Source organism: Oncorhynchus masou, chromosome 4 (assembly GCF_036934945.1).
Source record: "Oncorhynchus masou masou isolate Uvic2021 chromosome 4, UVic_Omas_1.1, whole genome shotgun sequence".
Lineage (NCBI taxonomy): Eukaryota > Metazoa > Chordata > Actinopteri > Salmoniformes > Salmonidae > Oncorhynchus > Oncorhynchus masou.
Window position 1 is genome coordinate 2461483 of NC_088215.1, and position 22022 is coordinate 2483504.

General features: G+C 40.5%; 1 protein-coding gene and 1 long non-coding RNA gene across 3 annotated transcripts; one reads left to right on the forward strand and one right to left on the reverse strand.

Moving 5' to 3' along the window:
• The first annotated feature begins 258 nt into the window (after window positions 1-258).
• LOC135521628 (uncharacterized) lies at window positions 259-4310 on the forward strand. Its single transcript, XR_010452596.1, has 4 exons — window positions 259-573; window positions 2419-2523; window positions 3108-3202; window positions 3638-4310. It is a non-coding gene; the product is annotated as an uncharacterized LOC135521628 (long non-coding RNA).
• Window positions 4291-20314, reverse strand: LOC135521381 (zinc finger protein 883-like). 2 transcript variants are annotated; one of them, XM_064947285.1, is made up of 2 exons: window positions 19680-20314; window positions 4291-7515 (listed from the first exon to the last, which is right to left on the reverse strand). In XM_064947285.1, the coding sequence occupies exons 1-2, from the start codon at window positions 20056-20058 to the stop codon at window positions 6218-6220; spliced, it is 1677 nt and encodes a 558-aa protein (XP_064803357.1). In that variant the 5' UTR covers window positions 20059-20314; the 3' UTR covers window positions 4291-6217. The 2 variants fall into 2 exon arrangements, with proteins under 2 accessions (XP_064803357.1, XP_064803363.1); XM_064947291.1 differs by lacking the exon at window positions 4291-7515 and adding an exon at window positions 19290-19484.
• Window positions 20315-22022: the final 1708 nt, after the last annotated feature.

Consider the following 22022-nt stretch of genomic DNA (forward strand, 5'->3'; position numbering starts at 1 on the left):
TGTAGATGTATATACTGAACAGACTAGGTCTATACTGCTCCTACATGGTGAAACAATACATCATGTAGATGTATATAATGAACAGACTAGGTCTATACTGCTCCTACATGGTGAAACAATACATCATGTAGATGTACATAATGAACAGACTGGGTCTATACTGCTCCTACATGGTGTAACAATACATAATGTGCGGCTTTAATGCAATGCTGTTAGTGTGACGTATAATCTAGTGGGCGGAACGTTTCTTTCAAGAGCAGCAACAGTTAGTCAGACACCTCCGTAGCTTGCTAAACAAAATAGCCGAACCAATAAAGCTCTTTAGACGCGTTCGTGTATATTAGCCACTGTGTTTTAAACCCCCTTCTGTCGTCTAGTTAGTTATCCGATTTAATTTAATATTTTCCGTGTTGTTGTCATTAGTCTAGCTAGCTAACATCCCAGACCATGAGCTCACTAAGATACTCTCGTCCTGCTAAAGAAGAGGTCTGCTGGACGGAGGAAGATGGTCTGTGGGTGAACATTGTTGTGAAAGAGGAAGAGGAGGGTGTCACAATACAAAACAAGTAGAGGGTGAGGGTGTTACAGTGAAAGAAGAGGAGGATGTTACAGTAAAAGGAGAGGAGGATGCAGTTTATGGAGTGAAAGAGGAGGAGGGGGGATGACTGTTACATCGAAAAAGGAGGAGGAAGAAGAGGAGGAAACTGGATATCTGAGCCCGGTTTCCCAAACGCATCTTAAGGCATCCGATGGTTCTAACGGTGAACTTAGCCATAAGATGGTTTTGAGAAACCGTTCCCTGATTAAAGACTTAGTAACTGAGTTGTAGCCACAATTTGGTTACCTATAAGTACAAACAGTTATGTTTTTGTTTTATATTTACAAAATTAAAATGACATGTTAAATGTTTTCTTTACTCAAGTATGTCAATTGGGTACTTTTTCCACCACTGTATTTTTATAACGATCCCTTGCTTCATGCAGCAGTTCGTCTGGGTAACCCTGCTGTCTGAAACACTCATCCAGACGTTCCTCTGGGTAACCCCGCTGCCTGAAACACTCATCCAGACATTTGGCTTGTTTGTCATAGTCACTCTGTGTACTACAAATCCTGTGTATGCAACTGTATTTGCTGATGGGGAGGTTATTTTTTAGGGGTGTAGGGTGGAAGCTGTCTCGGCGTAACAGGGAATTCCTGTCAGTCAGCTTCCTGTAATAGTCTGTGCTAAAGCCACTCCCCTCCCTCTTAATCAAAATGTCCAGGTAACTTGTTTCATGCGCATCAAAGGTGAGGGTGAATTTCAGATGTTCACTGCTTGTATTGATGAAGGAGTGGAACCGATTAAGTTCCTCTGTTGTCCCCTGGAATAGAAGGAACACATCATCAATTAAGCCCTTTTCAGAGCCTGATGTGCTATAATGGATTGTTAGGGCTGTCAATCACATTCTTCTTTAAGAAACCCCACATACAGATTGGCATAATTAGATGCTATTTTGAAACTACAATGACTATAATGCACTGCGTGTCTACTTGTCTTTATTTTACACCTGCTATGATTTCAAGGTTTTACTGCTAACCTACAAAGCGTTACATGAGCTTGCTCCTACCTATCTCTCTGATTTGGTCCTGCCGTACATACCTACACGTACGCTACGGTCACAAGACGCAGGCCTCCTAATTGTCCCTAGAATTTCTAAGCAAACAGCTGGAGGCAGGGCTTTTTCCTATAGAGCTCCATTTTTATGGAATGGTCTGCCTACCCACGTGAGAGACGCAAACTCGGTCTCAACCTTTAAGTCTCTACTGAAGACTCATCTCTTCAGTGGGTCATATGATTGAGTGTAGTCTGGCCCAGGAGTGTGAAGGTGAACGGAAAGGCTCTGGAGCAACGAACCACCTTTGCTGTCTCTGCCTGGCCGGTTCCCCTCTTTCCACTGGGATTGTCTGCCTCTAACCCCATTACAGGGGCTGAGTCACTGGTTTACTAGGGCTCTTTCATACCGTCCCTAGGAGTGGTGCGTCACTTGAGTGGGTTGAGTCACTGATGTGATATTCCTGTCTGGGTTGGCACCCCTCCTTGGGTTGTGCTGTGGCGGAGATCTTTGTGGGCTATACTCGGCCTTGTCTCAGGATGGTAAGTTGGTGGTTGAAGATATCCCTCTAGTGGTGTGGGGGCTGTGATTTGGCAAATTGGGTGGGGTTATATTCTTCCTGTTTGGCCCTGTCCGGGGGTGTCATCGGATGGGGCCACAGTGTCTCCTGACCCCTCTTGTCTCAGCCTCCAGTATTTATGATGCAGTAGTTTATGTGTCGGGGGCTAGGGTCAGTTTGTTATATCTGGAGTACTTCTCCTGTCCTATCCGGTGTCCTGTGTATTTAAGTATGCTCTCTCTAATTCTCTCTTTCTCTCTTTCAAAGGACCTGAACTCTAGGACCATGCCTCAGGACTACCTGACATGATGACTCCTTGCTGTCCCCAGTCCACCTGGCCGTGCTGCGACTCCAGTTTCAACTGTTCTGCCTGTAATTATTATTATTTGACCATGCTGGTCATTTATGAACATTTGAACATCTTGGCCATGTTCTGTTATAATCTCCACCCGGCACAGCCAGAAGAGGACTGGCCACCCCACATAGCCTGGTTCCTCTCTAGGTTTCTTCCTAGGTTTTGGCCTTTCTCGGGAGTTTTTACTAGCCATCGTGCTTCTACACCTGCATTGCTTGCTGCTTGGGGTTTTAGGCTGGGTTTCTGTACAGCACTTTGAGATATCAGCTGATGTACGAAGGGCTATATAAATACATTTGATTTCATTTGATTTTATTTAAAAGAGACAGAATAATGCACAATGGTCAATGCTATCTGGAATCCTTGGGACATCCCTACCTTAACCCCTACTTTCACCATTTTAAATGTCAACTTCAATGGGCCAGGGACGTCCCAAGGATGTATCTCTACCTGAAAATACATTATCTAACTGATTGATCGTTGGTATTCAGCAGTCATAAAGCCTTATTTACTTTAATGAACAACTAAAATAGTGATTTTGTCACAGCAGCTCTACACTTTATTGACTGACAGATCCATTCATTCTTCCATCCCTCCTCAGCCTTCCTCTCCTCTCCTCTGAAGACCCAGTGAGGGAGGAGCTCAGTCAGAGAGCTGTTGAGGGACTGATTAGGAAGAACACTTACAGCCAGAGAGGTGAGAGGTCACAGATGGTTTAGATGGTAAATATTTATGTCCCCTTAGTGGTTCATCACGTAAGCAAAAGGGAATATGTTCCATCAGCTATGTTTATTTACATTAGTGCAAGTTATCCACTGATATTGGTGTAATTTCTCACCACTTTTGGTGGTATGAAAGTTAATTTCCCCTCAAACATTTGTCCTTTGATATTATGAAGGTAATTTGTGTAGAATGTACTTTTCACCCCATCTCTTTACATTGCTGATACATATTCAGTGGCCTGACTGCATCCAGACTATGTCAAAGGCCCATCCTGGTAGATCTGAACCTAATGCAACTTGGAGAGATCAGATAAGAAGTCACATTTAGGTGCCAGGTGTAACTGACACCATAGATGCTACATATCCATTACTTTGAGTGTTTTATATAATATGACTAAATGTGTTGCAGGGACAGTCAAGAAATGGAACGGCAAGGCCACAGAACATGACATAAGCAGAGCTGTGGGAGATCACCTCAAGCCCTGGTAGAGCCGAGGGTGGTGTTTACCACTCCTTCAACAGGCTTGAAAAGTGGGATTGATCGGTTTGATCCATTTGTTTGTTTCTGATTAGTTGAATCCTTTGACATGGGATTGATACTGATTTTCATACTAAAGAGGGACCAAGACTTTTGATTAGTCGGTCATTGGGTTCATATATATATATATCTCCCTCACTAACCTTAAGCATCAGCTGACAGAGCAACTTTACGATCATTGCCCTGTACACAGCCCATCTGTAAATAGCCACACCCAACTACCTCATCCCCATATTGTTATTTATTTTTGCTCCTTTGCATCCCAGTATCTCTACTTGCACATCTATCACTCCAGTGTTTAATTGCTAAATTGTAATTATTTCACCTCTATGGCCTTACCTCCTTACTCCATTTGCACACACTGTATATAGATTTTCCTGTTGTGTACTTTTGTTTATCCCACGTGTAACTGTGTTTTGTCGCACCGCTTTGGTTTTTCTTGGCCAAGTCACAGTTGTAAATTAGAACTTTATGTCAACTGGCCTACCTGGTTATATAAAGGTGAAGTAAAAATAACATTTTGTTGTTGAAATCAAATCAAGCTTTATTTATACAGCACATTTCAGACATGGATGCACAGGAAAAAACAAATAAAAGACAATGAAAATAAACAAATATTTAGTACACAACAAACAAGACTAATAACTGAAAGACTAATGGGCACCCTAAGGAAATTCCATTGATTAAAATATTAATAGGATGCAATATCCAACCCAAAATACGAGCTTGTTTTTTTTAGGAGGGGTTCTGAAAGACACTATGGGGGTGTCCACTGAATGTTGACTTGTAACAACAACTGGGACATAAGACACCCACCATGAGACCCACTAAATCTGCCCAAGAAGAGACAAACAAAAGAAAAACCCACACCAAACTTAGACAGGAAGCAAAACAAAAAGGTGGAGCAACTAAAGGTGTTGACTCTCCACATCGATCAAGACAACTGGAGCACTGGGCCAGACACTCTTAAATAGAACCTGCTAGGTGAAACACCTTCCCACTAACGAGATGGACAAGCCAGCACAGGTGTAACACATACTGACTAACGAGGTGACACCAATCAGTGCACCGAAGACACATTTCAGTTGAATACATTCAGTTGTTCAACTGACTAGGTATCCCCCTTTCCTACGAGCTCAGGTCCAACCTGAAAATATAAATGGAAAAACCAAAGCCTGTAACACCTTCCCCTTTAAGACAACAAATATATCCTATATTTTTGTTGGACAAGTTTGCTCAACACCAACAAAAAACAACTTGCTGTCAACAATTTAAAAAAAAAAAACGTAGTTCTAAATATTAATATAAAATCATGTTTTTTTTTCTCCTTTTCCTAGAATCCTATTTTAGAATCCTAAAATTCACGAGCTTCTAGAACTCATGAGCTTCTATAACACTCGTCTTCCTAAAACTCACTGTCTTCTAGAACTCTCGTCCCCTTGGACAACCAAGTTGTCCTTACCAAAGACATGTCTGGTATCAAGAGGAAACTCCTGCGATATCCATAGTAACTTTCCACCTCACTGCGAAGCTTCTCTCTTTTCAGGGTTCACTCAATAAGCTTGTTGTTGGATCAGGGCCCAGTCCCCAATGTCATGCTGTAGTACATTTGGGTTGGCACATCTGAGAATGAACCTTGGTAGTCTAAAAGCAGGATAACAATGTCAATATAATTGTACCCAAAAATTGTCAGTTGGTTGCATAAATAATTATTACTGAATGTTACATGAATTGTAAATATGAAATATCAAAACCAAATATACACCCCTTTGTTAATATGTGTTGGCAATAATTGACTTAATGGTGAGGCATGGAATAATAAAACATGTATCTTTTGTCAGGTTGAATGTTTGAAATATGGGATCATTTGAGACATGCTTCTTCAGTAAGTGGAATAAAGACAAGTAACATTTGAATGTTGTAAAGAAATACTGGAGTGATGTAGGATTTTTAAGAAAATTGATTATAGACCAATGTATTATACTGTGTCCATGTGTTTATGCTGCAAGTATGTTGAAATTAAGTTGTTTTCCAGTCATGGAAAAAACAACCCGAAAATACATCTTTTCAACTACAACCGAACATAGTCCTATTTTCAACGTCTTTTCAATGACATTTTGCTAAATTGGAATAGCGCAGTGTTAAAACTGTGTTTTAACATGTCGAAATCAATAACCAATATGCAAAAAAATGTATTGAAAACTGAAACATGTTGAAGTGTTGCGTTTTGATTCAAGTGAGTCACCAACGTGGTAAGTGTAACACAATTGTCACTTTTTGTTAAATCACATAAATAGTACTCTTTCAATTCAGAGCCTGGATTTTTCCGCTGAGGCTAATATCAACTGAACAGGGGACAAACGTTCAGGGTTCATTCTACATTCTGACATTCATTCAAATATTGCTACAACAATGTTAAAACATTCTACATTGTGACATGAAACAACTCCTTCATGTATGTATTTTCTGATGTTTAATCAGAGACCTTTTATCAGAGTATCTCTTCCCACATTGATCACAGCTATAAGATTTCTCTCCTGTGTGTGTTCTCTGGTGAATAGTTAGATAACAAGATGTGGAAAAACTCTTCCCACATTGATCACAGCTATAAGGTTTCTCTCCTGTGTGTGTTCTCTGATGTACTATCAGGCTGCTTGGGTGAGAAAAACTCTTCCCACATTGATCACAACCAAAAGCTTTCTCTACAGTGTGTGTTCTCTGGTGTTTAGTTAGACAGCTAGCTGTGGTAAAACTCTTCCCACATTCATTACAGCTAAAAGGTTTCTCTCCAGTGTGTGTTCTCTGGTGTGATTTCAGGGTTTGAAGCCCAATAAAAGTCATCCCACAGTGGTCACAGCCATAAGGTTTCTCTCCTGTGTGTATTCTCTGGTGTATAGTTAGACAGCTAGATGTAGTAAAACCCTTCCCACAGTGATCACAGCTATAAGGTTTCTCTCCTGTGTGTCCCCGCTGGTGTACTATCAGGTTGCTTAGCTGAGTAAAACTCTTCCCACATTTATCACAGCAATAAGGTTTCTCTCCAGTGTGTGTTCTCTGGTGTATAGTTAGACGGCTAGATGTAGTAAAACCCTTCCCACATTGATCACAGCTAAAAGGTTTCTCTCCTGTGTGTCCACGCTGGTGTACTATCAGGCTGCTTAGCTGAGAAAAACTCGTCCCACATTGATAACAGCCAAAAGGTTTCTCTCCAGAATGTATTCTCTGGTGTGACTTCAGGGTTTGTAGCAGAATAAATCTCTTCCCACATTGATCACAGGCATAAGGTTTCTCTCCTGTGTGTGTTCTCTGGTGTATAGTTAGGTAGCTAGATGAAGTAAAACTCTTCCCACATTGATCACAGCTATAGGGTTTCTCTCCTGTGTGTGTTCTCTGGTGTATAGTTAGATTGCTAGATGTTGTAAAACTCTTCCCACATTGATCACAGCTATAGGGTTTCTCTCCTGTGTGTGATCTCTGGTGTGATTTCAGGGTGTGTAGCAGAGTAAAACTTTTCCCACATTGATCACAGCTGTAAGGTTTCTCTCCTGTGTGAATTCTTTGATGTATTTTAAGGTTTGATGAAGAGTTGAATCTTTTCCCACAGTCAGAGCAGCAGTGAGTTCTCTTCCCTGTGGGTTTATGCTGGTGTTTCTTGAGGAGTTCTGATCTGGAGAGACTCTTCTCTGCCTCGTCAGCATCATGATGTTGTTGAGGCTCCCCAGAGGATCCACGATTGTCCCGTCTCTCTCCTGTGTGAACGACAAAGTCAGATGCTTAAAGGCCCACAACAGCAGAAATCCACTGTTTACTTGAGGTAAAAGGTGATGCCCAGAGCTTACCCATGAAGTTGTAAAACAATTGACGTCTGTTAAATTTGAAAATTAAGAAAGTCAAGATAGCAACAATAGTCAGATGTAGTCTTGTTTTCACATTAGTAGTAACATCGATGATTATAGGCTAGAAATAAGGTATTCAAGTTGTTGAAATCCTAAACAGTGTGCCAGACGACCTTTGGTCTCCAATATAGGCCCCCTTCTGTGTTTGCTAAAATTGCAGCACCAGGGCAATGCGCACACAATTTGGTTGCAGAAACGCCTCCCTGCTAATGAGGAAACTGCTAGCTTTGTATGTAGTATATCTGCCTGGAGCAAAAATGTTGAGCGAATATTTTAGATTTTCACAATGTATTCTGAATATTAGAGTGCTACTCAAGGAAACTCACAAAGTTCTGTGTCTATTCACTAATTCACCACCATGGGGGAAACTCACAGGAGTTCTCATAGGCTGACAGCAAAACTAGCCTCCATTTCCAAGTTGCTTATGAGTGCATGTCACACTACTTTTGGATTATAATTGTAAGGCTCACTTGAAACACCTGCTTAGTATGTTTCTGTTAGTCGCAAATCAACTGCTTTATACTTAAAAAAAATACTTAAACCAGTAAGATTCTCTTTGGCTAGCTTTGCAATCAGCCTGACAATGAGGATTCGCACACTAACCCATAACTTCTCCTAACAACAACATAGACCTACCGTAGTACCCATAACGTCACCTAACAACATAGACCTAGGACTGTAAATAATTTCATTGTTCAGGTGAAACATGGAAACTAAAATTTCTTTGTCATAACATTTCATAACCAGATAATTTTGGGAATAATCCCACTAGGCTACTCTAATGTGTTGACATTCTAAATGCCCTGAATTAAGGAAAATAGCTCTGTGTGTTGTACAATAGCCTGTCCATCAAGGAAAGGTTCTCTACACATTATGAGAAAAGTATCTGTCTCCAAACAGACTAACGAGACCCTACTATGAATCAAGCAGACAATAACACATTATAAACATCAATTTGTTAGGGATGTTGGATCCAACGTGGAGCACGACGTAACTGTCTTTACCAGAGTAATGAATGAAGAAGCACTTTGATTGTTGCTGCATGTCGTGATGTTTGTCATTTGACTGGCATTCAGAAAATGATTTCCTGGACCAGCTGATGATAGTTGATCATGTGACTAACTAAACAGCTACAGTATTAAAAATGTGAAATTTTTGAAGAACCACATTAATGACAGTATCCATTGGGGTGTTGTCAATAAAGTTAAGGTGACTCTCGGTTAGAACCATTGCATTTAGCAAACTCTGAAATTATTTACGATTTATGTGCCCATGAAAAAGGTTTTCCCAGCATAACATAAGGAGACACTAAATGTTACGTAGGTAGAGTGCATTTCAGAGATCTGAAAACAAAAAAACTGTCCTAACAGGACAATAACCTAAACCACAAGGCCAAATCTACACTGGAGGAGCTTACCAAGATGACATTGAATGTTCCCGAGTGAACAGTTAGGACTTAAATTGCCTTGAAGTTCTATGGCAAGACTTGAACATGGCTTCCTAGCAATGATCAACAACCAACTTGACAGGTCAGGAAGGACTTAAAAAAGAATAATGAATATTCACGTGAAGATCAGTCGCCTATTGGATGACATCATGACTTCCCATCAAGCAAACTCCTTGAATGCCTTACTATGACATCACTCACTCCTTCTAGTTTGCAGTTGTCAAAAAAAACTATTTTCCTCGAAACATTTATTCGTTTCCCTTTAGTGTATTTATACTTTATTGTATTTAAATATCACTTTTCAACAGGAAAAGTTTAAACATCCCTGGAGGACGTCATGAACAATTCATACAGTACAAAAATATATTCAAGTGTAGAATGCCCTTTTAAAAATCACACACGAGTTCAACAACTGCAGAGTTTGTGCCCCTGGTCATCCCTACTGCCTCTGATCTGGCGGATTCACTAAACACATGCATCGTTTGTAAATTATGTCTGAGTGTTCCCATGGCTATTTCTTAAATATAAATACAATAGAATAGTGCTGTCTGGTTTGCTTAATATATGAAAGGTCAAATAATTTATAGTTTTACCACTGATACTTAAGTATCTTTTAGCAATGACTTTTACTTAGTATTTTACTGGGTGACTTTCACTCTTACTTGAGACATTTTCTATTAACAAATCTTTACTTTTACTCAAGTATGACAATTGGGTACTTTTTCAACCACTGTTCAGGACGTTTAGCACCCAATACCCAACATTCACTTGGTGGCTTGAAATAGGAGTGCTGAACTAGGATCTGTTTAGCATTTGTGAGTAGAATTAATAACATTACTTTGACACTACTGTCTATAAGCTATCATAACATGTGGATTTTTTCTTGGGGACAAGGTATCGGAACGCTTTTAAATGGTCTACAAAGCATGCCCCCAGGTCAAAGTTGGCTTTTTGCAGACAAGGATAATATTGTTACTCCACAACATAGTATGTTATCACAACTCTATTAAAAGGACATTCTATACAAGGTGTCAATTCAGCCCTTCTATTTGATGGGTACTAGCCCCTACCCCCCTACACACCTCAAGTTAGCTCTAAAAATGCTCTCCTCAGATTTGAACTCTCAACTCTGGTTTGGGGAGCAAACACCAAAACCACTACTTTACCGGAGAGACAGACTCTTTATTATTTTTCAAATGCAGAGACTCCTTTTTCTTTTTCCCATGCTATTACCTAACAACCTGTTAAGGGAATTTTTATCAATAATGACTAATTATGTATACATTTCAATCAGGACTGACTAATCAGAATACTATTATGTTACTGTATATGTATGAATTTTCTTTTTAATCCTAGTACTGAACATAATGTGTGTAAATATAATCAAGAATTAGAACAATGACTGTCTGTTCCTTGGTAGAAATGAATGAACTCTAATCGCCAGACTGGCTAGAATGCTTATCTACACAGGCTGATCTTGGCTCTAGACAATGTGGGAAGGCTTGAGAACTATACAGCCTTTGTACCAGTGTCAAGAAGAGACGGAACAGTTAGAAACCGCTGATGTCATTTTCAGTTTATAACCTGTGGTAAAATGTATCATGGGCAGTACTCGAGAATAAATGCTGCTGGTTTTTTTTAAAGACGGGTCTCTGTCCATTTTATATAAATAAGAGTCTTACAAATTCTTATGAATTGACAGAGTGTTTCATTTTAATTGGGTAATAAAACAGAGGAATTTAATTCCTGTAACAATTGGTCCTTCGAACGCCGGATCTAAATATCCGTCCCTGCCATCTGAAGGTAGTACGCCGAAAATCGTGCACGAGCGGGTTGGGTCCCGTTATTTAAGACCTGGCCTCTGAATTGAGGGTGAAAAGACCAGGCCGGTGTACACGCCAGACCGACAGGGACGGTGACTAGATCCAACGAACAGTGCTTTTCCCAGTCGGCGGCAAGGTCAGTAGCCTTTATTCTCGAATTTGGGAGGAATTATTTAGGATATTTTTGATTAAATGTTCTAAAGTAGTTTGGATTTAATCAATGATATGTGCTTGAATATTCTGAACAAATACAATGGGTTTCTACTTTGTGTTTTAACCAAAATCGATAGGAAGGAAACAGGTCTGAAATTACCTGTGGTAAGGTGCACTACCATAAATAAACTAGAACTTAATAAATCCTGGTTTTGCAAGCCGGAAGTTTATTAAGGAAGGGATATAATACGTATTGACAGATAGGACGGTCGTTCAGTACAAATAGCATAGCCATTAATTCAAATGACATACCTAAATAAAGTTAAACTAAGTAGCCTATCTGTATATGGGAAGTAGTCTGACTATGAAGAAGTAGCAGATAGACATATTAAAACAGGTGAGAATAAATTAGGCTTGGTAATTCTAAAGAAATTAATATCCAAAGAGGAGGAGAGGGAAACCTAGTCGGGAGTAGTGAGATATGAGATATTAACGTTGAAAGTCCCAAGGAGAATATTATACGGGTGAAATGTACTGTCCGATCAAATGTCAAATCTATTGACTAAGTTTCCAGAAAGGAGAAATACATATAGAATCCCATACACATTGATTATCATTAAAGAGACCCACACATAGTCAGACAGAAGAGCAACTAAAATAACTGTGTAACGATAAATACAGTTACATAGGTCATAGAAATATATACACAGACAATTATATACAGAGAATGGACAGAAGAGGGCAGTATCGCCACGCCCAACGGGCTCCCAGTCGAGGGGGAACTTGGTTGGATATTGGAGACGCTAAAACGGAGAATAAGGAGAATCCTGTATGTCCAGGATTTTATGCATTACAGGTGAATTACAGGTGAAGTCACTCAATCCAGTCACTGAGGCTTGTTGGTGGGACTTTACCAAGGACTCCTGGTGACAGCTAGCTGAAAGAGCTACCCGGATTCATATCACACGGCGGGAGGGTAAGACACATTGGCACCGTCGAACAATAACAGTGTTCGAGAGGAGAACTGGAATTAACAGAACTCCGGGGCCATCTCTCAAATGAAGATCTCCTTTCCGTCATTTCATCCCTGTTTTTGTTCATAGAAGTGAAAGTATGTCTGGCTCTTGGTAATGATGTGTTCTCGGGGAGAGGGTGGGGCTTCACACGTGCGCTGACCGTCCTGAGCTGTTTAATTGTAGGGGCCATAGTCCTGATCCACCATGATCCCCCAGAGAAGGCCAAGGGGGGTAACTTGACTCGTGCTAGACGAGGGAACTTTGATATTACCAAAGCATCTCAAAAGATCACTGAAACAAAACAGTAAGGAAATGAGAGCGGGATTGGGAAGGATGTCTCAGTGGAGTTCTAGGTAGACCAAATGGGGCCTCTGACTCCTTGGCAGTTCAGGACTAAGAGCAGCTATTATGGAAGACATCTATGCAAGTCCCTGTGTAGTTCATGGAAACAGGTTATAGCTCACATCATGTGAGAGGGCTACATAAATCTACATACCCAGCATGGAAGAAGATGGAGTGTAGTGAAAGTAAGGGTTTCAGTTGATAACCTAGTGCATTCCAGGTAAAAAAAAAGTTAAAGCAGCTAATTGCGCTATAGTCAGCAGAATACAAGCAGAGCCCCCCTGACAAAGCAGATACGGACTGTGGAGTTGTCCAGAGCCAAGAGCCGGTGTGGATAGTTCAGATGAAAGATCTTAAGGAAAGGGAAACTGGTTACCTAAGGGAATGGCCTGTATGGTAAAGCTATTCATGGAAGCAGGAAAGCCAGATACTAACAGTTGTATGGATTTACACTAGTTATATCCACATGTTCCTCTGAAATCTAAGCTTCCTCCTTTCACAGAGGCAATGGGAGACTGTTTACGGTTTGATTCGGTATAATACTTCTGGGAAATATGTGGGTGAAATCAGTACCTGCAATAGGACAGATAATGTTACTTCTGATGCGACGAATGAGTGATTTGGCAGGCTGGTGGAGATCTGGGTATTTCAGTAAGATAAGGAGGCCCAGGGCGCACATCTGGTGGTGGTTGTGTGGGGGAATGACGTTATGGCCGAGTATTACCGACAGATTGGACAGGATTATGTGCCCTTGTACATTTGGGAATGCCTTTCACACTCATTCAAAACCAAGACATGAAGTTAGCCAAACGGGAGAAAAGAGGTACTCCATCTGGGTCTTTTGATGACATGATGAGTATATATTGATAACATTGGGGTTCCACGGGGGGTGCCAGATGAGTTCAAAGCAAGAAATCAGATCCTAGCAGGATTAGAATCAAGCATTTTCTGGTGGTCTACTCTCAATAAGAACGTAGACTGGATGAATTATATTTATTATAATCAACAGCGCTTTATCAATTATACCAGAGATGCTATTAAAGGTTTGGCAGAACAGACTGAAGCAATCAGCCTGATGGCTTGGCAGAATAGAATTTTTAATCCTAGTACTGAATATAATGTGTGTAAATATAATCAAGAATTAGAACAATGACTGTCTGTTCCTTGGTAGAAATGAATGAACAATATCGCCAGACTGGCTAGAATGCTTATCTACACAGGCTGACCTTGGCTCTAGACGATGTGGGAAGGCTTGAGAACTATACAGCCTTTGTACCAGTGTCAAGAAGAGACGGAACAGTTAGAAAACGCTGACGTCATTTTCAGTTTATAACCTGTGGTAAAATGTATCATGGGCAGTACTCGAGAATAAATGCTGCTGGTTGATTTTAAAGATAGGTCTCTGTCCATTTTATACAAATAAGAGTCTTACAAATTCTTATGAATTGACAGAGTTTAATTTTAATTGGGTATTAAAACATAGAGGAATGTAATTCCTGTAACACAACCTTATTCTAAAATCAAGCTAGATTGGAGTCCATTCAGAATTAAATTGATACCTCTTACATTCTACATCAGTTACTTCTTTTTGAATTAAAATAATCAGTATACAGAATTTGGCATTGAATATAAAGAACATGGACTGAAAGTGAATTACAATAGATTTTTTTTAAACCATATCCCACCTGTAATCAATGATCATTTCTAAATACATAACTTGCCCAATCATGTCTCAGCAATGATTACTTCCAGTGAGGATGGAATTGCGCTATGACGCATAACCACAGTGGGCTGCAGGCATAATCCACATAAGCAGTAGCCAGGGGGCCACCGACCATTATTATCATTATTAATTTTTTATCAGCGGTCACTTACTGTTGTGTTACAATAATAAAATACACAAGGTGACATTTAGAGATTTTGTTGTGAATCAGCAGTTGGTTATCAAATAAAAGTTTGTCACATATACATATATTATCGTATGGGCAGCAAAATTTTGGTTTCTAGCTTCAACAATGCAGTAATACAAAACACACAATCCTAAAAATGTATGCAGTAAATATCAGAACAAATATTGCCAGTCACTGAGTCACAATTAGCCATGTCAGCTACAAAAATGTTGATTGGTAAGTTAGTCTAGCCAGTTATCTAAACTTCTTGTAATAATGGCCCGAAACCGACTGGGCACGCAGGGGCATGTGCCCTGACCTCCAGGAGGCCCCCAATGATTGTGTTAACCATATCTGAGTGAGAGTGACTAACATTGCATAAATCTTGGCAAAATGTGTAGAATTGCAGCAAATTAACTAATACTGCACCTTTTCTCTGCTCCATGGCAAAATGAGTCTAATTGCATGAAATGTATTCAAAATTGCTATAAACCTTTCCCTGCAAAATGGCCACAATTGAAATTGTTATTGCTGAATTATTTACATTTCTCTCCACCGTCAAGAGGGGGGAGGGCACTACAAACTTTTGCCAGCGAGGTGGGCAGCCCCCAAACCAAATATTGGTTAGTGCCCCCAAAAGCCATGTTAAGATCCAAATGAACAACATAACATGGACAGAGGGGGACCTGGGACTTCATCCACAAATCGTCTCAGAGTAATTGCTGATCTAGGATGTGTCTATTATCTTATTTTTGTTGTAAACTGCTAAACTGATCCGAGAGGAACACTCCTACTCTGAGACACTTGATACGTATAAGGCCCAAGACTAGATTGAATGTTAACACTTGGCCCCTGGGGTTGAGTGGGGTCATATGGGTATCAAACTTCATGCTAATGTATTTACCTGGAGTAGGAGTAATGAGTTATTGCTGATGTGGACAAGGCAGAGGCTCAAGTGTTTCCACTGTACAAGATATATGTGGAATGGTTACAGGTTACAGGCGAGAGGTCAAAAGTATATTATATGCAAATAACAGGATTGGGTTGTGCAGCTGACAGTAGTGGCTCGCTCAATCTTTATATATATCCATCCTTTTGTCCTCCCTAGAAGTAATCACTGATTAGAAATGACTAGACAGGTTAAAGCCATGTAGTGGAGCCCTTCCCATTCCTTTCTAAGCAATGATTACTTCAAGAAGGGAGGAAGGCGTTGCTCAGCAATTTTTATCAAACATCTCAGTTCTCCCACAGTGCCCCATTTCAATTCTCTGCATGAACAGGAAATACGGTGGAAACTCCTTCTGGGCCAATCTAATGCTTTTACATTTATGGCGAATAGTGAATCATTATGTACGCCCTTCAGGAGAAGTGAGTGTTTGATGTCATTACACTAAATTGAAATATTGATCATCATAAGTGATTTCTTACAGACATCCCACCAAATGATGTTATATATTATTTCAAAAGGACAAATTAAGAAAGACTACAAATGAAATGCATCACCCATATATGAAACATATTCAATGTCTACATGAAAAAAATATAGCAATGTGCAGAATAAATTAGCAATTTCAATTGTCATTGATTGACATTTCCCCTCATCCCAAATCACACGTCATGTCTACATCAAGTAGCACCTTTCCATCTAACTGCACCGTAGGTCAGCCCACATGGGACAAGTGAGAAGGGGAAAAGAAATTCACACGCTAGATCAAACAATGAAAGTTCAGCAGGATGTTATCCAGAATGTGGAAATGTAAGGCTCTTTGCAAGGGGTCAAAAGTCACAATAGGGCAGAATGGAAAGTATCACCAATAAGCAGAGACTGGATGTATTATTCGTGTATTTGTATACTGTTCTGCGTATACACAAAGAACCTGGTTAATTTTTCCCCCGTTAGTTGGAATTTCTCTACCCCACACTGTCAGATCGTCAAGTTATAGTTGTCATAGTTCATGAATGTCATTGACAGGAAAGTTGTGGTTAGCTCATGGCCAACTTTCACCAAAATTGAGAAATGTGTTGTTCTTGTGTATATGTAAGACTTAAAGCATAATAAATGCAAAAAGTAACTAAATGTGGTAGGGTCCACTACATTATAGGCCCTGTCCGGGGGAATCATAGGCCCTGTCCGGGGGAATCATAGGCCCTGTCCGGGGGAATCATAGGCCTTGTCCGGGGGAATCATAGGCCCTGTCCGGGGGAATCATAGGCCCTGTCCGGGGGAATCATAGGCCCTGTCCGGGGAATCATAGGCCCTGTCCGGGGGAATCATAGGCCCTGTCCGGGGGAATCATAGGCCCTGTCCGGGGGAATCATAGGCCCTGTCCGGGGGAATCATTGGCCCTGTCCGGGGGAATCATAGGACATGGCCACAGTGTCTCCCTACCCCTCGTATCTCAGCCTCCAGTATTTATGTTGCAAAAGTTTGTGTCAGAGGGCTAGGGTCAATCTGTTATATCTGGAGAATTTCTCCTGTCTCATGCACCCTCTAATTCTCTCTCTCTCTTCCTCCCTCTCCCCTCCCAGAGGACCTGAGCCCTGGAACCATGCCTAAGGACTTCCTGGCCTGATGACAACAACCTCTCCCTCAATGTGAGCAAGACAAAGAGGCTGATCGTGGACTTTAGGAAAAGGAGGGCCAAATAGGCCCCCATTAACATCGACAGAGCTGAAGTGGAGCGAGTCGCGAGTTCCAAGTTCCTTGGTGTCCACATCACCAACAAACTATCATGGTCGAAACACACCAACACAGTTGTGAAGAGGGCACAACAAAACCTTTCCCCCTCAGGAGACTGACCATCCCCAGATCCTCAAAAGTTCTACAGCTGCACCATCGAGAGCATCCTGAGAGGTTGTATAACCGCCTAGTACGGCAACTGCTGGGCATCTGGCCATAAGGAGCTACAGAGGATAGTGCGTACGGCCCAGTACATTACTGGGGCAAAGCTTCCTGACATCAAGGACCTATATACTAAGCGTTGTCACGGGAAGGGCCAAACAATAGTCAAAGAGCCCCCCCACCCCCCCAGTGTTTTTACACTGCCGCTACTCAATGTTAATTATAAATGCAAAGTCACTTTACAAATTACGTCAACTAACCTGTACCCCCGCACATTGACTCGGTACCGGTACCCCATGTATATAGCCTCATTATTGTTATGTAATTGTCTTGTGTTAATTATGGATTTAATTTAATTTTTTTACTTTAGTTTACTTAGGAACATTTTTACGAATATCTTAACGATATTTCTTAACCTGCATTGTTGGTTAAGGGCTTGTAAGTAAGACCTTCACGGTAAGGTCCACAGCTGTTGTATTCGGCGCATGTGACAAATAAAATTTACTTGATTTGGCTTGGTTTTTGCTCTGGCTTGCACTGTCAACTGTGGGACCTTATAGACAGGTGTGCGCCTTTCCAAATCATGTCAAATCAATTGAATTGACCAAAGCTGTACTTCAATCAAGTTGTAGAAACAGCTGGATGATCAATGGAAACAGGATGCACCGGAGCTCAATTTGAGACTCATTGCAAAGGGGAAGAATCATTACGTAAATAAGGTATTTCTGTTTTTTATTTGTAATTCATTTGCTCAAATGTATAAACCCGATATTCACTTTGTCATCATAGGATATTGTGTGTAGATTGAGGGAAAATATTAATGTAATCAATTTTAGAATAAGGTTAGCATAAGGTTGTTAGGTATTTTATTTATTTTACCTTTATTTAACCAGGCAAGTCAGTTAAGAACAAATTCTTATTTTCAATGACGGCCTGGGAACAGTGGGTTAACTGCCTGTTCAGGGGCAGAACGACAGATTTGTAGCTTGTCAGCTCGGGGGTTTGAACTCTCAACCCTCCGGTGACTACACTGCCGCCCCTAGCATGGGAAATTTAAAAAGGAGTCTCTGCATTTGAAAAAGAAAAAAAAGAGTGTCTCTCCGGTAGAGTAGTGGTTATGGTGTTCTCTCCCCAAACCAGAGTTTGAAAGTTCAAATCCCAGAGAAACAGTTAATATAGCAACTTCTTTCTTGTTGCCTTTGTGGACCTGAAAGAGCAAACCAGAAGTATATAGGGGAAAAGGGGCTCGTTCCCATCAAATAGCAAGAATGAAATGACACCTTGTTTCAAATGCCATTTCAATAGAAATGTGATAACATACTCTGCTGTTGAGTAACAATACAATCATACTCTGCAAAAGCAAACTTTTACCTGGGGGCATTCTTTGTAGACCATTCAAAGGTGTTCCTAGACTTGGTCCCCCTGAAGAAAGCCACATGTTAGGAGTTTAGAAATAGGTGTAGTAGTAGATATGGTGATGAATTCCCAAAGGAGAGGTTGTGAGTTAAATTCCTTTCAAGAGCATGCCAACTTGCTTTTGTTGCCTTGACAGAACCATGTTGAGGTGGGGTTCCGGAAGGACATAGACAGCAAGGGAAATTGGATTATAAAATGTTAGGGTACAGCAACTGGTGTTGAGTAGGAGTGCTGATCTACGATCAAACCCACCTCTGTCCATATAATCTTATTCCAGAGACAACTGATTCAGAATGTCCTAGGCAAAGCTGATCGTAGAAAAGTGCTCCTCTGTACGCATTTATGAAATGTCTCAGGCTAAGAACGCTGAACTGGAATCAGTCCCCCCCCGTCAAAGTAATGTTATTCATTCTACTCACAAATGCTAAACAGATCCTAGTTCAGCACTCCTACTTCAAGCCACCAAGTGAATGTTGGGTATTGGGTGCTAAACATCTTGAACAGTGGTTGAAAAAGTACCCAATTGTCATACTTTAGTAAAAGTAAAGATATGTTAATAGAAAATGTCAAGTAAAAGTGAAAGTCACCCAGTAAAATACTAAGTAAACGTCATTGCTAAAAGAGACTTAAGTATCAGTGGTAAAAGTATAAATTATTTGGCCTTCCATATATTAAGCAAACCAGATATCACAATTCTCTTGTATTTTTATTTATGAAATAGCCATGGGAACACTCAGACATAATTTACACACAAAGCATGTGTTCAGTGAGTCTGCTAGATCAGAGGCAGTAGGGATGACCAGGGATGTTCTCTTGATAAGTGTGTGAATTGGACCATTTTCCTGTCCGGCGTAGCATTCAAAATGCAAAAAGTACTTTTGGGTGCCAGGGAAACTGTATGGAGTAAAAAATATATTATAAACGTGGTGAGTGAAAAACGTAATTACATAGCTCACTTCCGACCCAGTATCTCATCTACTGTTATACGACTCTGTATGCGTTGTTTGTTGGCAACCTTGATATTTTGGAACGGATTCCTGTTGGAACGTACCTCAAATTATACCCACCCTTTTATAAAATAGTACTCACTGTATTTACTGGTGTTAACCAGATCTCCAGTCTGCTCTTCTTCGTCCTCCTCTAATGTGACAGTAATCTCCCCCTCTTCATCCTTCATTCCAAAAACGTCATCTTCTTTCACGTCATCCTCCACTCCGAAAACTGCATCTTCCTCTTCTTTTACTGCAACATCTACCTCCTCTTTCACTCTGAACGCGTCTTCCTCTTCTTTCATTGAAACGTCTTTCTCTTCTTCTTTCACTGTAAGAGTCTCACCCTCTACTTGTTGTTTCACAGTAACATCCTCTTCTTCCTTCTCCTCTTTCACGACAACGTTCAGCCCCAGAGCTTCTTTCTCCGTCCAGCAGATCTCTTCTTTAACAGGAGGGGGGTTGTTTAGTGAGCTCATGTTCGGGGATGTTAGCTAGCTAGCTATCATTAGCGACTAGGCTAGTGCTAACTTAACCAGCCAGCTACTATAGCTGACTAATACAAAATAACGTAATATTAAATTAAATAGGTTAACAAGTAAATACGACAGAAGTGTGTCTGAAACACAGTCGCTATTATAGTCCGAAAGCGTATAAAAGAGCTTGAATATTTCGGCTATGTTGGCTAGCAAGCTACCGAGGTGACGAGATGTTTCTGAAGAACCGTCCACTAGATTGTACGTCACGCTGGCAGCGTCGCCTGGAAGACGCACATCCGCCGTCTGCTGACTGGAGGGGAAACGCAGTTGAGGGTCATATTTTATTTTCAGACAAAGATTATTTTAAATGGATTTAATTAAATAATTATATTGTACTGAGACACACAAAGACAGGAATGTGTTGATTGATTAGTGCAAATAAAAAAATGTTTACTACAGTACATTTAAGGCAGATTAATTAAGTCTTACTAAATCTAAATAAGTAGCCAGCTACTGTAGGTCTATTCTGCTCCAACATGGAGTAACAAAACATCATGTAGATGTTTATAATGAACAGACTAGGTCTATACTGCTCCTACATGGTGTAACAATACATCATGTAGATGTTTATAATGAACAGACTAGGTCTATACTGCTCCTACATGGTGTAACAATACATCATGTAGATGTTTATAATGAACAGACTAGGTCTATACTGCTCCTACATGGTGTAACAATACATCATGTAGATGTATATAATGAACAGACTTGGTCTATACTGCTCCTACATGGTGTAACAATACATCATGTAGATGTATACTACCGTCCAAAAGTTTGGGGTCACTTAGAAATGTCCTTGTTTTTGAAAGAAAATCAAATGTTTTAATTTATCATTTATAAAAACCTGTTTTTGCTTTGTCATGATGGGGTATTGGGATGTCATTATGGGGTATTGTGTATACATTGATGAGGGGGAAAAAATATATTTAATCCATGTCAGAATAAGGCTGTAACGTAACAAAATATGGAAAAAGTGAAATGGTCTGAATACTTTCCGAATGCACAGTATATATAGGGGCAGTACTCATTGACATCACTTCATGAAACAGGAGGTACAAATATACAACATAGTTTCAAAATATCAACATTCAATGTATCAAAATATATGACCAAGCTAGAGGTTCACTGATGATCAACCTCCTCCTTCACATATGACTCCTGATGATGAACCTCTTCCTTCACATCTGACTCCTGATGATCAACCTCTTCCTTCACATCTGACTCCTGATGATCAACCTCCTCCTTCACATCTGACTCCTGATGATCAACCTCCTCCTTCACATCTGACTCCTGATGATCAACCTCCTCCTTCACATCTGACTCCTGATGATCAACCTCCTCCTTCACATCTGACTCCTGATGATCAACCTCCTCCTTCACATCTGACTTCTGATGATCAACCTCCTCCTTCTCATCTGACTCCTGATGATCAACCTCCTCCTTCTCGTCTGACTCCTGATGATCAACCTCCTCCTTCACATCTGACTCCTGATGATCAACCTCCTCCTTCACATCTGACTTCTGATGATCAACCTCCTCCTTCTCATCTGACTCCTGATGATCAACCTCCTCCTTCTCGTCTGACTCCTGATGATCAACCTCCTCCTTCACATCTGACTCCTGATTATCAACCTCCTCCTTCACATCTGACTCCAGTGATCAATCACGAGCGTCTTCCTTTTTGGGGGATCCCGATGGACGACGTCATCGAATAGGCCGTCATCACGACCACAAGTTAATTGTCATTCAGGTTATCAATGGGAAGAGCATTAGCAAGATCTCCTGTCTGGTAACTTGTCTCATTTAATGGATTTACATTGGCCGGTGAACATGGAGAAACCCCATTAAAAAAACTTTGTCAATCTCAAACTGCAGAAACACTGTTGGAATTCCTTATTAAAGTC